The 17,063-nt window shown below is 47.0% G+C and overlaps 1 protein-coding gene across 5 annotated transcripts in view; it reads right to left on the bottom strand.

The window, feature by feature from the left end:
• The window catches only part of BEST3 (bestrophin 3), a 45,463-nt gene that overhangs the window by 18,169 nt on the left and 10,231 nt on the right, over positions 1–17,063 (bottom strand). For 2 of the 5 annotated variants that reach the window (XM_084795165.1, XM_084795163.1), the window contains exons 3-7: positions 15,845–16,078; positions 5,478–5,632; positions 4,159–4,236; positions 3,587–3,739; positions 183–263 (exon numbers count right to left, since the gene is read on the bottom strand). In XM_084795165.1, the coding sequence (XP_084651291.1) occupies positions 183–263; positions 3,587–3,739; positions 4,159–4,236; positions 5,478–5,632; positions 15,845–16,007 (630 nt within the window). In that variant the 5' untranslated portion in view covers positions 16,008–16,078. Of the gene's footprint in view, positions 1–182; positions 264–3,586; positions 3,740–4,158; positions 4,237–5,477; positions 5,633–15,844; positions 16,079–16,548; positions 16,644–17,063 lie in introns of those variants that run through there. The other 3 variants (XM_084795167.1, XM_084795166.1, XM_084795164.1) reach the window with 3 other exon arrangements.

The following is a 17,063-nucleotide window of genomic DNA, read 5'->3' as shown; positions in this document are numbered from 1 at the left end:
ACTTGGCTTATTTGCACTGGAAATGAGGTCCAGGCCAGCCCAGGTTCTGAAAGGAACTTTGCAGTGCTCAGCTAGGCTTCCTTCATGTTTGGCTAACGCTCTCAGGTCTGGGGAGCCTGCATCCAGAGCCAACTGACACGTGATCCGTTACTGTTCACAAAGGACAGGAAAGCGCCTCTAACCTGCAGGTTTCTGTCAATGCACCAGTTCGTTTCAAAATCATCATCATCTTCCCCAAAAGGGTTGATCAGCTGCTCGGCAACCTGCAGTTGAGAACACAGGATAAATGGGCACAGCCAAGTCCGAGAGAGACGGAGCTTGTGGCTGACCCCTGCTGTAGTCGTGAGAACACAGGATAAACGGGCATGTCCAAGGCAGAGCTTGCGGCTGCCCCCTGCTGCAGTCGCTCCTGCTCTGTCCCTTTTTACACATGGGACCTAGAGGCTGTACCCCTGTGTTAGTTGTTTGTTCCCTGGCATGTGTTTTAATATTCAGCCTATGGGACAGTGGACGTGCTCTGTAAACAGACCTTGTCTAGACAGTGCTGCCCTACCCCAGGGAAGCCAGGCGCGCCACAGAACCAAAGCAAATGAGTGATTCTAAAAGGCCATGAACTACACGGAAAGCGTTTCCATTGCCTGAGCTTTCAAGGCACTTGTAAGGGCTCAGCTGATCACCTGAGGTTAAACAGTGACAGAAGACAGAGCACAATAAAAAGCAATAAAAGGCGATGTCTGTTATGAGACAAAACTGCCAAGTGATTGCACCTGGGACTTAAAGTCAAGCTGGAGACCGAGGCTTGCCTGGTTCCCAGCTTTCCTTCTGGAGGACAGCTAGCTAACTGGTTTCTGGTTAGATACATCGCCTAGCATTCCATCAATATTAAATAGCCTTACCGTGTTCCTGAATGGAATGGCCTTTTAAACAAGAGCCTTAGATGTCAAATATAACATTTTTGTACAATTTTCTTTAACATATACATGTGTGTACATGTGCATGCATGTGTGTGTGTGTGTGTGTGTGTGTGTGTTTGATTAGTTTCTAGATTCTGAGACCATTTCAGTAGAAACTCTACCTAACTGGGGTTAAGCAGATGACTCAGTGGCTAAGCGTGCTTAAACTGCAAACACAGGACCTGAGTTCAAACCCCCAGCACCCATGCACAAAGCTAGGCATGGCTCAGCATGCCTGTAACACCAGCAATGTAGGGATGAGGATGGGTAGATTCTGAGAGGTCTCTGGCCAGCCAGCCTAGCGAAAGTGTAAGCTTCTGGCGGAGTGAAAAACTCTGTTTCCAGGCAATAGGGCAGAGAGAGACAGAGGAAGAGGAAGAGGGGGACATTCAGCCTTGTGCTCTGACCTCCACATGCGTTAAGCAGGGTGCACATTCCTGCACATTCATTTGCATGTAACGCACACACGCACACACACATCATACGCACACACACACACATGCACACACACACACACACACATGCACATACAGAGTCACACGAAATTTTATTCTTTTGGCTCTCAGGATTTAAGTTAAACCACTTAGCCACCGTTTTCAACCTCCATTGTACATAAGAACCACTCTCTGAAGTCCTATAGAACAACAACAACAACAACAACAACAAAAACAAAGCAAGCAGAACAGAAGAAAACAAACCAGACACCTGGGTCCCTCCCCCAGACACTCTGGTTTACTCAGAGTGAGGCTGAGGCCTGGCAGGAACCCTGAATAAAGCTCCCAGGAGGTCCTAGAGCACGGCCAGGGTGGAGAACCAGAGAACTGCAGTGGGGACAGCGTGGGCAGTGAGCCTCCTGTGGGGGCAACCTGGGCAGTGGGCCTCCTGTGGGGGCAGCCTGGGCAGTGGGCCTCCTGTGGGGACAGCCTGGGCAGTGGGCCTCCTGTGGGGACAGCCTGGGCAGTGGGCCTCCTGTGGGGACAGCCTGGGCAGTGGACCTCCTGGGAGTGCTGTGATTGCCCTTCCTGTGTTGTGAGCGGCTGTGTTGCTCTTCTTGCCTGAGGGTTTGCTTAGATTAAATAGGCCGTTATTTCATCCCTAAAAACACTTTTGTTACGTTCATATTTCTCACTTTTATAGCAGCAGTCTTGTATATGTTATTGCAAGCTCTATTTAATAGTCAGAATGACATATCTGCGCATTGAGTATGTCATGAGGATTACATTCCTGGAGGGCACCGTTTGCAGGGAGAAAGATCAAGATATGTTTTGCACATTTCGAATGGAGCCACATCCCACCAGTGTGGGAACGGCACTTTTATTAACACTGGCTTATCTTGAACAGAGCAATGCTTGTGTCTTTTCATATTTGGCCGCTTAAAAACGGTTTATAGGGGAAAGGGATTTATTTAGACACTTCGCCAGGAGTAAAAGGAGCCACTAGCCCTTTCATGGTGCAGCTGAGGGCTCAACGTGGTCACAAAGCAGACGGACAATTAGCCACTCAGCACAGCAGAGCGGGAAAGGACAAAACAGAGCGGAAAGAAGGAGGTGCGGTGGGTGAGCATTTGATGTCGGAGAAAAGTAGAGCCCGCTTTCCCTCTAAGAGAGCAACTCATCTCTCTTGCTCTTTCCCACTCTGAGAAAGTGGGCAAAGAAGATTATGAATAACTGTCATCTGGTAAAAATATTTTTTTGCCATTTAAAGGACATGTCATTGGCGTATAATTTAAAATGCCAACATACTTATGAGATTCAAACCATTAAAAGAACTAGTTTTTGCAGGGGAATTTGTTCCAACCCAGAGGCCTGACCGCAGGTGGCTGTTGGGAAGGCCAAGTATCTGGAATTTTTCTTTCGTTTGTCTCCTTGAAAATATCACTGGGATTCATTTTACTTAAGGAAACTGTTGTCTTGGGTTTTTTTTTGTTTCCTGTCACATATTTCAGGTGATGGAGAATCAAGCTTCTGATATTTACACACATGTGGGGTGGGTTGGGTGTGGTGGTGGTGTGGGGGGAGGGCAGCAGTCACAGCCCCACACCCATGACTGGACAACCTGTTCCCACTGCTCTGACATGCTTTTAGATTTTAGGCAAAGTAAATGTCATCGTTAATCTTGGTGTTTCTGCCTTTAAGCCAGATGAGCTTTTCTGAAAACGGGATGCATTTAACGTACGGGACAGCTAGTCAGGGGATTGCAAAGGATGATTTACAGAGTGGAGCAGAACCAAGCGTCTACTGCAGTATTAGAGCTCGGGTCTGCTCTCACAGGCTGTTTCTCTCCTGCCGTTTCCTCTGCCCAGTGGTGCCTAAAGACCAGCACGGGCGCAGGTATTATTTTAATTACATTACTGCAGGCCTAGTGGGAACACACAGAGACTTGAAGAAAAATCAATAGCCATAAGAGAAATGTTCTTCTAATCTCTTTGCATAAGGAATGGCTCCAGCCTGCTGCAGGCCGGCCTCCTGTGCCTACCGCTTTAATCCTGATGGAAACGCAACCGCGTGTCTAGACTACTGCAAGTGAGGTCTACCTTCAGGTTGTTCAGGAATAGTTTGCCAAAGACTCAACACAGGGTCCCTGGGAGAGCCTGGAACAAGAGGCGGTCCAGAGCGCCCTGCACTGTTGACTACCTTGAGCCATCCTGCGTAGAAGAAGAACTGGAGGAGGGTGAAGATTGGAATGTACAGGTCCAAGTCATGCCCCGCGTAGCCCTTGGTGGGATCCAGGAACTGCCGCCCAATCAGGCACGCAAAGAAGAACGTGTAGACAGCAAGGGTGACAACCTGGGACAGACAGGAGGCAGAGTGAGGGGCGGCAGTGCTGGCTGCCCGCAGGAACTCTGTGCAGAGTGTGCAGGTGGGAGTTAAACAAAAACCGAAAAACCACATGCATGGGGCTGGGGAGTCAGCTCAGTCAGTAGTGTACTTGCAGCCCAAGCCTGAGGGTCTGAGTTCAAGTCCGAGCACCGGCATAAAATGCCAGGGATGGTGGCTCGTTCCTGTAGCCTCAGTGCTGGGCAAGGGGTAAGGGTAGGTAGAGCCGTAAAGACGGCAAATTTGAGGTTTCAGTTAGAGATCTCATCTCATCTAAAAAAATAAAGTGGGCAGCTCCTGAGGAGTGACGCCCAAGACTGACCTCAGATTCCTAGTCTCCTGTCCCGCCCCCCCCATCCCAACCCAGCCACATGCACGGTATTTGATACCTGCGTGTAAACCAGTGGGATGCCAACCCAGTCATAACCAAATAAGAGGCTGCACCAAGAGCGATACCGATTCATTTCCTAAGCTCAAAACAGATAAAAACACACTTTACCAAAATGACAATCACAATAACAAACATTAGCTGGGATTTAGAGCCCCGCACGCACTGGTGATGGGTGTGTCGGTAAATTCTGAGGCCAACTTTGTGAGACTAGTAAGCAACCCACCCCCCCCACCCCCCCACCCCCCGGCTGAGAATGAAAAAGCAAAGAATACCACAGAGCAGTTTGTAAAAAGAAAAAAAAAATGAGGAGGACATTTGGACGTATTTTTATAAATATTAAGAGAAGATGGATGTTACAGGAATAAGACCCTGCTTTCCTAACCCACAATTTTCAATGTATAGACTGTCCCGAAGAGCACATGGGACACTAAGGAGCTTATTACTTTAAATAAATAATTACTAGTTACTTTGGTAGAAAAATTTGGCAAGCATTTTTCCCCCTCCTTAAAAACATTCTTACTACAGATGTTGGAAAAGACATATAAATGTATGCTAAGCAGTACCCCCAACAAATTGGGGCTTTAAAATGCCCATATTGGCAGAAAATCCATCTGTAACAGAAAGGATGGAGAGCCATCGATCCCTTGCCTTATCCATGTACGGCTGGAATCTAATATTACCTCAGTTTGAAAACCACTTACTCATTTTAGCCTCAGTCCAAGCCTGAGACCTTCAGAACTGTCAGACTAGATTATCTGGTCCCTGCGAATGCCTCTCTGACGAAGCCTGAGCTCGTTAATTAGCAAGACACTGTTTTGTTCCCTGGAGCAACTAAAAGGCTGGTTTAAGTTTAGACAATTCAAATTTGAGGAGGAGGTGGGGTTTACTCTTCCTCAGGATTTTATTCTGCGTGGTGGTGGGGGTTCAGTTCAGTGGAGGATTGCTAGCCTAACATGCACAAGGCATTCTGGGTCTCACCCCATCACGTAAAGAACTGTATTGTAGAATCCCGAAACAAGGTATAGCAGATGCCATGGGTAATGTGTCTCCTCAGAGTCTTTGGCAGCCCTGGCTTAACACTTTTCCTATAAGCCTCCTGTAGAACATGCTGTGCAGACAGCAAACACTTCCAAGGAGCCTGGGTCCCTCCCACTCCCTTTCTGCCCTGCACACTGTGGGTTTCATACTGGTGTCCTAGCCCCTTGGAGTCTGGAGTGAACGGAGCGGACTTCTCGGCCTGACCTGTGGTTACATCCAGGGCCCTCGTGTGTTCTGATTGGCATTTTTTTTTTCCATCATGGCTTACTGAGCACTTACAGTCATCAGGGATTGCAGATCGACGCTGTCTCTGATTCTGCCTTCATTCCGGGCTTTAGTTGCAAGATTTCCAAACCAGATGAAGGGAACCCAGTACTTCAGATGAGGGGATTTGAGGTGGTCAAATAATTTCCTTTCATCTGCCGTCATAAAACCTTTACACGGAAGAATAGGGAAAGAACACACGCTTAGTTTTGCCATGATTTCAGTATTCTATGTAAGCATCCTAGGGTAGGGTAGGGTGCTAAAGAAATAAAGACTCTTGTCTCCAGTGGTTTATATTTGTGTTGGAGACGAGGAGTTTGCCACGAGTGTGTGTGCACATGTATATACACACAGTGCCCACACATTATATACCGGTATGTGAAGCAATGTATCAACCTTGCAATCTGATAGTGACCCAGGTTCTTGCTATGTGAGGACCAACCCCATCTGGGGCCGCAGAGCGGGATGTGGGTCGCGAACTATTACATAACAGGTTTCTGAATGTACAGTGGACAAAAATCAACTCCAAATCAAACACATAATAAATCCGAGGTGTGGCTGGCCTCTCACACCCGTGTCATATGACCTGCCTCACTGTGGCCTTGCTCTTGAACACACATACACTTGTGCGCCGAGCATAACTGGTCGCCACACAGCACGGACAGATGCCGCCTCAAGCGTCTCGGCTCAGGTCCAAGACTATTTTGTGTAATGAATGGCAGCGGCTTTACTGTCCATATAACACACTGTGCTGTTACAGAAACAGAATGGTTTAATTACAGGAAAAAAAATGATCCTTCCTTAGCATTTAAGTACCCAGTTGTATATGTTTGAATCGGATTACATTAGAATGTTTAGTTTTAAAGTTGCCATTTGAATAGTTGACTCGGTTCATCTTTTAAAGTGTTTAACGAAATTGCCTTGGGATTAGGACAGAATTTCAGCAATGTCTGAAATGGCCCTTGAATGTGCTTCTGCCGTTTTATGCTGTGCATGTTTTGGAAGTGGCATTCCCATCGATGTATAGAAAGTCAAAACACCGGTGACTCTCAGAAAGGTGACGATGTCACGTAGCGTGCCATGCACTCTCAAATATTTGGCCAGTAATTAAGTCTGCATGTAAAAGTAATCCTATCTCATTTACATGTAACTTTGCTTTAATTTTGTTTTTGTTTGTTATTGTTGTTTTGTTTTTCTTTTCTTTTTTTTTAAAGATACTTATTTATTATGTATATGAGTATGCTGTCTTCATGTACACCAGAAGAGGGCATCTGATCATAGTACGGATGGTTGTGAGCCACCATGTGGGTGGTGGGAATTGAACTCAGGACCTCTGGAAGAGCATCCAGTGCTCTTAACCACTGAGCCATCTCTCCAGCCCTTGTTGTTTTGTTTTTCAAGACCAGTTTCTCTGTGTAGCCCTGGCTGTCCTAGACTCACGCGGTAGACCAGGCTGGCCTCGAACTCACAGAGATCCACCTGCCTCTGCCTCTTAAGTGCTGGGATTAAAGGGATGCACCCCCAGTGCCCGGCTTACTTTCATTTCTTAAAAGACAATTTTACTTTATATGTTTGCATCCGTAGATGTGCACAAGTGAGTTCACAGGGTGGCCACAAGGGGCATCACATCCCCTGGGACTATAATTGTAGGTGTTTCTGAGCCATCCTGTGTCCCTCTGACACTGCAGCAAAGGCTGGTGTCTACGCAGAAAGCAAATACAGAGAACAAAGGCTTGGTTGCGGGCCCTGCAATCTGGGAAGGACGTTTGTTGATTGCAGAGGTCAGAGGTCACGCAAGGGGAAGAAAGCTGGTGGTTTTCAGGTAATGTAAGAGGTGCTGGGAAAGACAAGCGAAGAGGCAGTGCTAATGCTGCACCAGGCAGGACACAGTCAGAATCCTCGGTCATTCCCTGCTGGCTCAAACATCTGGAGCAACCCCATTTTGGAAAGCAAATTGAAGGTTAGTTGATAGAAAACCTCTGGAGCTGGGGTCAAATCTATTGAGGGGGAATTAGACAGGAAGTGGGACGTTCTTTTTATCAGCATCTCAGGTCACTGTAACCAGACACTGATGCCTTACAATTTTTTAAAGTTTTGTTATCTTCTTCTCTAAGGCAAATTAATTATAGTTATTGATGGGCCCCAGTTTGGCTGGTCTGCCACAGCCTCTCTCCTTCAGGCCCTACCTCTGGTTTGGCAAGCCACCGCACATGCCTAGAGTGTCTCTCACTGTCTCTTTTCTTTCTGGCTGGCTCAGCTCTGCCCAGTGATTTTCAAGTCACTTGTCCAGAAAATAGCTTTCTTTAATATGTCTAATCAGGACGAGATACCCATGTACCTGTTCTTAGAGATGGATGTTTATACCAACTTACAACTTGAACTGTAGTTCAATGGAGTGGGATTCGCTACTGGAAGGCCAATTTGTCATAGCCCTAAGCCAAAGGACCAATTCTAATCGGTTGACGGGCAAGATCCCTGCCACCACAGATCTGACAGGCTTGGTTCCCTTTGACTGAAACAGAACAGCTATCCATGGGCTTACAGAGAGCCCCTATTAGCAGGAGGACCACAGCTCTGCAGCTCCAAGCTCAAAGGCAGAGTGGGGTTGACCCTAGATCTTCCTCGAAGAGAAAGCTATGTAGTTTACGCCTGAGCCTTCTCGGGGACAGCTTTTTCAAGAAGAGCCCCAACGTCTCTGGCTCATTTCCAGATGCATACAGCAGAGGCACACCTTCACCTGGAGATGCCCTTTAAATATAATGGGAGAGGTTTAGAAAGCCCTGTCAGTGGGGGGGGGGGAGGGGGGAGCTGAGGAGATGCAAAGTGAGAGTGTGGGGGAAGGGAAGCACACTGTGACAGTGTGGCGGGGCAACACGGCAGATCCTGAGCCACACGCGCGTGCGTGGTGCAGAAAGCAAGTGCCATTTCTTCCACATCATGTGTCCTCTGACTATCATACAGAAGAGCATTATTTCTACTCTATTCCATGTTCCCATTTATTCCCACTAAAAACAATGCTTAGAAGCTTTTTAAATGATTTCAGAACCCAACAACGAGGTACAGCCCACAGGCCAGAAGCCTGGAATAGGTTCAGCAGAGTAAAGTCAGCGTTTGAGATAACAACAGTAGTAGAGGGTGAGATCCCTTTATTTCCCTGATACGGCAGAAATACCTGCAGTCGCCTACTTGTCTATCCTGAAGTGGGCATCCATTTGGCAGGTCACTACATCCTATGCAATCACACACACACACACACACACACACACACACACACACACGCACGCACACACACACATGACATAACACACACAGCTAGTGCTTTTAGCTCCTTGCCTAAGCAGATAGATGCCCCTGAATTTCATCTGCCTTGTCTCAGCAGATCTGCATCAATCAATTTGTAATTGGAAGAATTAATGTGTAGCATTTCCTGAGGTTTGCTGCATATTAACATAGTGCTGAGTCCTGGTGTCTAAGAGTGGGAGCTGGGCGTCAGTAATGTTTTTTAATTTTTTAAATGTTCTTTATTTAGTTATATGTGTTTGCGTGAGCCACATGCTTGCACATGCCACAGCATGTATATGGAGGTCAAGAGGGGATTTGCGGGAGGCATTTCCCTTCTGACCACGTGAGTCCAAGGGATCAAATTTGGGCCATCAGCTTTGGCAGCAAATGTCTTTAACTGCTAAGCCACCTCTCTGACCTCAGATCTCAGTAGTTTTAAAAGATCCTCAGTGATTAAAATGGGTGGCACAGTTAGGTCCAAAGGCTAGGCGTTTCAGTCTTCTTGAAACCAAACATTCTGCAGTGTTCTGGGTTGCTTTCTTGAACAGAATTTCGGGAATACTGTGCCCACGGCCCAGAGATTCATGTTCCCTATGCTGCCTGCGAGCCTGCAACTCACAGGAGCTCTCTTGTCAGGCATGGTGCCACGTGACCACAATCCTAGGACTGGGGAGGCAGAGGCAGGAGGATTCCCATGAGTTTCAGGTCAGCCTGGGCTACATAGTGAGTTCCAGGCTAACCCTGACTACACTGTACGGGTCTGTTTCAAAACAAGCAAGCAAGCAAGCAAACGGCACACATCTGGGACACACAGCGGAATTCTGTCTTAGGAGAAAGGACAACAACAACAAAAAATCCCTTGGCAATGGAATGACTGTGATTGTACTTTTACAAGTGTTGGGTAGATAGGCGTGCACTCTAGTCACTGACCCAGTGGGGCACAAGTTCAAGGAAGGTTAGTTCCACCTTGCGTTTTGCCCCCTGTGCTGTGCAGGAAGTAGACGCAGTGAGCCAGGTTTCTCTCTCAGGATGACATTCTGTCTGCTCCGGTGCATCATGTGAGACTATGGGAGTAACTGACTCAGCCTCTAAAAGTTCAGCCAACAGGAGGGGGCTGGCGCAGGTGTGACTAGCACTGTCCCTTTGGCCATCTCTCCTCCAACACAGGGCACTCAGGCACTTAAAGAGGCCCAAGGAGCCTGGGAACCAGGAACTCACCCAAGAAAATGACACCAGGCTGAAGGGCAGGAATAAATAGACAAAATCCAAGTGCTTTTCTCTGGGAGAGATCCCAGCTTATATGATCTGGCTAAGCCAGAAACACAGACAGGGCTGGCCTTGTGACCGCTGCCTCTTACGTCAGGGCTTCTACTCAGCAGCCACTTGGAAAGCTGGTACTTGCTTGCATTCTACATCATGTGAGTCAGTGACAGAAAACTCCAGTGGAGTCTTGCCAGGGCTCCACTAGTCTCAGGAGAAGTTCTGGGAACCTTATTTACAGCTCCAGGGTTTTAAGAAAGTAAAGGGAACCTTTTCTTTAAAGGTTATCATGTTTAAACGTTCTTATTAACTGAGCGCAAAAGGAAAACATTCATTTAAGTGGAAGAAAGAGAAATGCAATGTGCGGCTCCACTGTAGATGTGTGTGTGCTTGCCTCTGAAAATGATTAGTGCGGGTCAAAATTTATGGTAATTGTCATGGACCTTGAAGACAGGAACCATCCATTGGCTCTGGGTAAGCTGTGTTCCCATTGCCCAGCTTTTATGTATTTGTTTATCTATCTATTTATCTATGTATAAGTTTTTGTCTGCATGCATGGATGTGTATCACTTGCCTGTCTGGTGCCCAAGGAAACCAGAAGAGGGTGTTCAGTAAACCCCCTAGAACTGGATTTACTGAAAGCTGTGAGCTGTCGGGTATGCTGAGAATCAAACCCAGGTCTTCCAAACGAATAGCAAGTGCTTTTTAATCACTGAGCCACCTTTTCATCCTCTTATTTGTAAACTTATTAATTTACTAAGACATGCTCTCCTGTGCCCAAGTGGGCCTCAGACTCACTACGTAGATGACGGTAACCTTGACCTCCGGCCCACCTTGTTTCTACTGCCTGGTGCTGAGCTAACAGGCACAAGCCTTCATATCTTCCCCAGTGCTGGAGATTAGAGGCCGAGTGTTGCGCGTGCTCCGCAGGCTCTCTACCAACCAACAGCAGTACCACCTCAACAAACAACTGGGGAATGAATGAATGTTACTGGGAGTTACTGGCAGCTTCACTGTTTATTCTTTCAGAGTGTATCTGTAATTTTCTATTTCCATCTTTGTGCCTGATACTTGTGAAATATTAGGTAAAAGATTTGTATTCAACCCGGCTCTAAAATATAAACACTCAGATAAAGGTCATGACCCTAGCGGGCAAAGATCCAGGATTATGCACTTGACTTGGAATCAGTGCCTTTCCACAGCAGGTGATTGGAAAGACTGGAAATTTCCAGAACAAGTTCAGAGTCAACAGGCAAAATAGCAGAGCCTCTATCAGTCCCTTTCACAAATAAGTGGCCGCCCACACGTCAGAGACTTTTCAGCATAATTGACTTATTTTTAGTTCAATTTTAGTATAAGCAGAAACACAAAACATTGTATTTTTTAATTTGAGAAATTTAGCCCCTGATAACAAATCCACTATATTATCTTGGCAGCATCCAGTATGGTTTTTCTACTCCTCAGAATAATAGAACTCCACTATTTAATTTAACAAAGACATGGGGCTGGAGAGATGGCTCAAAGGTTAAGAGCACTGGCTGCTCTTCCGGAGGTCCTGAGTTCAATTCCCAGCAACCAGATGGTGGATCACAACTATCTATAATGAGATCTGGTGCCCTCTTCTGGCCTGCAGGTGTACATGCAGGCAGAGCTCTACATAATAAGACATAAATAAATCTTAAAAAAAGACTGGCAGGGAAAGGCCTGGCTTGTTTGGCTCCATCCCTCCCCTCCTCTGCTTCCTCCTGCCCCACACGGAGGCTGTGTAGGCAAGAGCCCTCCATGGAGCAGTGGGGAGAAGAGCTTTCAAGGAAGCAAAGGGTTAACTCTCAGTATCTCCTAGCCTGTGATTTGGGGACACTTTACCACTGTCCCCTAGGAGCTTCGTAGATACACTGACAGTTTTCAGCATTGGTTTTAACAGTAGTTGAGGTGCACTCAAGTTTGAAATACATACTTTTTCTTATAGGTGATTTTAAGTGGGATATCCAGTAGACAAGATGTGTGTATGTGTGTTTATATATGTGTATGTATATGTGTGCTTGTGCATATGTGTATATGTGTGATTTTGTGTATGTGTATTTATGTGTGTGTTTGTTTGTGTGATATGTGTTTATATGTATGTGTGTTTATATGTGTTTGGTGTGTGTATATACACATGTATATATATGGGTGTGTGTATATATTTTGTGTGTATGTATATATGTATATGTGTGTATATGTATATATGTGTGTATGTGTATGTGCATGAATATGTGTATGTGTATATGTGTGTGGCTGTGGATTTCTTGGCGTTGCCCACTTATTTTGTCCCCATAGTGCAGGGCAGTTGCATAGCTACATCTTCTGTCCCCTTGGGCAGGAGTAGGTGCCCTGGCCCTGGACTCAGGCCATTTGCCAAACATTTTCCACCATCTCCAACTTCCTGTTCTTCCCAGAAGCCTTGGCATAGGCAAAGGACAGTTGGGGAGTGGTGGAGGCGTGTGTCCAGTTGGGACAACTTGGAAACCGAGCTTGGTTGGGAGTCTGAGTCAGCCCTGTCTATGGGGGAAGAAGCCAGACACTGCATGAGTCAGCGCTGCATGGATGGGGTACTGGCCAGGGCAGCAGGAAGTGCTGGCTTTCGGCACTGTCCCTGAAGCTCAATGGCTTGGGACCTCTGTTCTGCCAACGAGCACACAGGCTTTCTATTGCATACAGGCTGTGCACACACTTTACCTTCCCCAGAGCATACGCCATGTCCTCTGCCCCTTTTACAAAAGCATACCCCCACACCCATTCATTTCTGTTTTGTCTTTTGAGGCACGGATCTTGCTATGCAGTCCTGTCTGGCCAGGTACTCACAATGTAGTTCAGGCTGGCCTTGAACTTGGGACAATCCTTTTGCTGTAGCCTCCAGGATCTGCCCGACCCAGGCTCAAAGGCACCTTTTTATGGCAGTTATGAGTCATGGGCTTATAGGCTCTAGAAATATTTTAGCTTTATCCAATCTCACTTAGTTTCTGTCTCCTTCAGCCAGTCCCAAGAAACTAAGAATTTTAAGCCAAGAGCTATGCTAGTTATGCACAAACAAGTCACTCAAACTCGCTCCCCGATGGCACGCCTTAGATCTCTGCAATCTCCAGAAAGGCTACAGTCAGGACCTGTCCTCACTGTTGGTACTTTGTTAGTGGCAATGACTCTGATGCCTCCTTCACTTCTTTTTTTTGGTGGTGGTAAGGTTGTTGTTGTTGTTGTTATTTGTTTATTTGTCTTGTTTCTTAAATCCTTCCTTAAAAGGTTCAATACTTTTAAGCTTTAGTGTGTAAAAACAACGACACAGGGCCAAGAATGATGAGACACACTTTTGATCCCTGCACTAGGGCGACTGAGGCAGGAGGATTCCCATGTGAGGTAAGCCTGGGCTACGTGACAAGACGGTCTTAAAGTACAAAGAAGGAGGGAGAGCCATAGGACCATGTTTAACTGCGGGGTCTAAGTGTCACATCTAAAGGTTCAGGCTTGTTAGAGTCAGTAAATTCACAACCCAGGTCAGCTAAGATGTGAGGTCCTGTGGGTCTGTGCATCACGGTTGCAGACAGAACACATTATGTGCATAGCAGAGTCAATGGCACTTCTTTTAGACTCCCTTGGAATGGTCGGAGTGTTGGAGAGAAGTAAAATCCAACATCCCAGGTCCCTGAGAAAGGAAAAATGCCTGGCTACACGGATACGGCAGGTATTTGCGCTCAAAGGAAATGAGGCCATGCAGTTTTCCTGTTTACCTCCCCGACACACCTGCCGGCAGTTCTGGGTCCAGCTGAGCTCAGAGCTCAGGTCTGACCAGAGGCCCCAAAGTCCTCTTTGCTGCTGCTGGCTAGCCCAGCTTCTCTGGCTGAGCTTTTAATATAGAGCCGACACTAAGGGATGCAATTTGGACTGGAGAGATGACTCAGACGTTGAGCACTGACTGCTCTTCCAGAGGTCCTGCGTTCAGTTCCCAGCAACCACATGGTGGCTCACCACCATCTATACTGTGATCTGATGCCCTCTTCTGGCCTGCGGGTGTACATGCAGGTGGAGCACTGTATACATAAAAATAAATGTTTAAAAAAAAAAAAGAGGATGCGATTTGCTTTGGGAATGCGGCTGCCCAGGGCCCTTCCTTACCAGGTGTGTCAGGACTGGGAAGTGGTGCCTTTGCTCACCCGAGGGCACCCTAGCTCCTATCTTCAGTTTAGGTGTATCAAACTTCCCTCGATTTCCTGCCTTTCTTCAGAGGTGGCTGTTCTCGATATCTTTATTCTTTATGCAGCAGGGGAAGAAATGAATTGCCAAACGGTGTTTCAGGTCAGCCGTCCTGAAGCTATCCCACGTTTACATTGGAGGGCAGTGGGCAGTGGGCAGAGGGCAGTGGGCAGAGGGCAGAGGGCAGAGGGCAGTGGGCAGAGGGCAGAGGGCAGAGGGCAGTGGGCAGAGGGCAGAGGGCAGTGGGCAGAGGGCAGTGGGCAGAGGGCAGAGGGCAGTGGGCAGTGGGCAGAGGGCAGTGGGCAGAGGGCAGTGGGCAGTGGGCAGAGGGCAGTGGGCAGAGGGTAGAGGGCAGTGGGCAGTGGGCAGTGGGCAGTGGGCAGTAGGCAGTTAATTTGGTCTGGGTTCCTGTGCGTTTGCCAGTCTACTCAACCTTCTGTTTGCAACCCCCACTAATTCCTTGGACCCCACAACTTTCTGACATAATCCCAGCACTTGAGAGGCAGAGGCAGATGGAGCTCTGTGAGTTCAAGGCCAGCCTGGTCTACAGAGCAAGTCTGAGACAGCCAAGGCTACACAGAGAAACCGTGTCTGGAAAGACAAAAAACAAACAAACAAACAAAGGAACCTGGGGATTACAAATTGATTTAAATACATTGCAGCCTAAAGGAAGAGAGTCCTCCGAGTTCTCAGATCATCCATATGGGCCAAGAATGGTCTCACTCCACTGAAGGCTGGTTTAACTGCTTCCTTGCCAAGTATTCACGTACCATAGAGAACTGTCCTTCATACCTGACCTGACTCATTTCCAGCATGCTAGACCCAGGAACCTAGATAGAGTAGCTATATCCCCAGAGATGAAGCAGGCCAGAGACAACAGGTCCACCCTGAGGGCGCCTTTCACCGCTCTATCTGGAGGAGTGTTTCATCTGGTTTACCTGGATGGAAACTGACAAGCGCCCAGACTTCTTCCAGAGTTGACTTTGCTTCAAGACACATAGTATCATTGTGCTTCTGAGCCTGGGTTTGAATCCTGTTCCTTTCACTAACCAGCTCTGTGATCCTGGACCGCTTGTAATCTCTTAAAATCTGCCTTTTATTGTTTTCGTGATGTCTGGAGACCTAATTGAGATAGCTACAAATTAGGCATGGTGGCTCACATCTGTAATCCCCACCACAAGGGGGACTAAGGCAGGATTGCAGTGAGTTCAAAGCCAGCCCCGGGCTACAAAGTGATGATGTGTTTCAAAACAAAACAAACAAACAAACAAAAATGTCAACAAAAAACAAAACAAACCAAAACAAAAAGAATCGCTACTAAGTACTGAAATCTCTAAGGTAATACATGGCTGATCATTATCATTGGACTCATCTCAAGGGGTCTTTACTTTCAGCTGCTTCTCTCCTCTACAGCCCTTGTAAACTTCTTGAGGGCAGGAATCGTATCTTACTCATATTTGCCCTTTAAGAGTGTTTCTGGCACATACAAGGCAACCCATAAAACATTTCGTGAATGAATACCCTTAGGCACTTCCAAAATAATGCTGTTGGGTCCTGCGCCTGGCACCCTATCTTGACAAGAGCCCACTAGACACAGTAAGCAGACACAGTACCTGCTTCGACCACGTGGTCCATGGTCGGAAACCTTTTGTACACGGCGGTGCTCACCGAGCGGAAGATGAGGAGAGACGTGAGATTGACGTAGCGCATCAGCGTCCTTCTGAGCAGGCGCCCGTGCTGGTCGCTGCCTTGAACGCTGCTGGAGATGAGGAACATCAGCCTGTCTGGCCAAGGCAGATTCACAAACTGGTTCCACCACCGGTTCACTACCAGAGTGACGTAAAACCCTGTTGGGATAACCAGAAGTCACCGTGCAGTTCCTCACAGCAGACACCTCTCAATGGACACACTTGTAGCAGAATTTTAGCCTCCTTAGGGGCTCAAGGTACGAAAGTATGTCATCATCCATACCTCATGATTGTGCCCCTCCCCCCAAGAGGGGAGGAAACATCATATGTGCCTGGCAAGGTCACGGCACCCCGTAAGTGGGAATTAGAACTCAAATACCGACTGCAAAAATGGAGGGTTAGTGAAGAAAAAGCTTGATTGTCCAACAGCAGATTATGACCTCAAACTGTTCCGTGTTAACTTAGCAGAAGCAGCCCTGTAAGGCAAACTTTAGGGATGGCTGTGTGCTATTTGCAAGCAGCAGCTTTCCCGGCATGCCTCACAGCCCGGAAGCACTCTCATGCAGTCATCCTTGTCAGCGAATGGAGACAGCTGTGCGGCTGCATTCTGCGTGGGGGCCTATACTTACCAAGCACAAAGGTTACTGGAATTTGTTCAGCATATCTGTCACAGTAAATTGATAATTTTTCAAAGTAACGTTTTTGGGCTCCTGTTAGTAACAATCTGGAGCAAAAATAAAACGCACAGCCCTTTATGACATGGCACTGCTGTGCCTGCTCTGCAGGCGACATCAAGTGCAAACAGTTAAGCACAAATAATCTCTGCTGGTCCTTAAAAGGAGCTTTATTTTGTTGTGGTAGTTGTTTGTTTTTCCTTAAACGGATGCGCCTCCAATGTTTTAAAAATTTGCTTTGTGCTTCAAGTATTAAAGTTTCTAAGCACGTAAATCTGCTGACCGTTAAGTAACAGATTTGTTAACCACTTTGCTCCTTAAAGATTTATATAACTGGATTTTGGAGAAAGATATGTTTTACTTTAAGAATGAAAGCTAGGCCGGCATGTGCCACAGGCAGACAATCACTGAGCTGCATTCCCAGTCCACGCTTTTCCTTTTTGTTTTTGAGACACTAAGTTGCCCAGCTT

Source organism: Acomys minous, assembly GCF_964271855.1.
Source record: "Acomys minous genome assembly, chromosome: 9".
Lineage (NCBI taxonomy): Eukaryota > Metazoa > Chordata > Mammalia > Rodentia > Muridae > Acomys > Acomys minous.
This window is presented reverse-complemented; position numbering and strand designations above follow the sequence as displayed.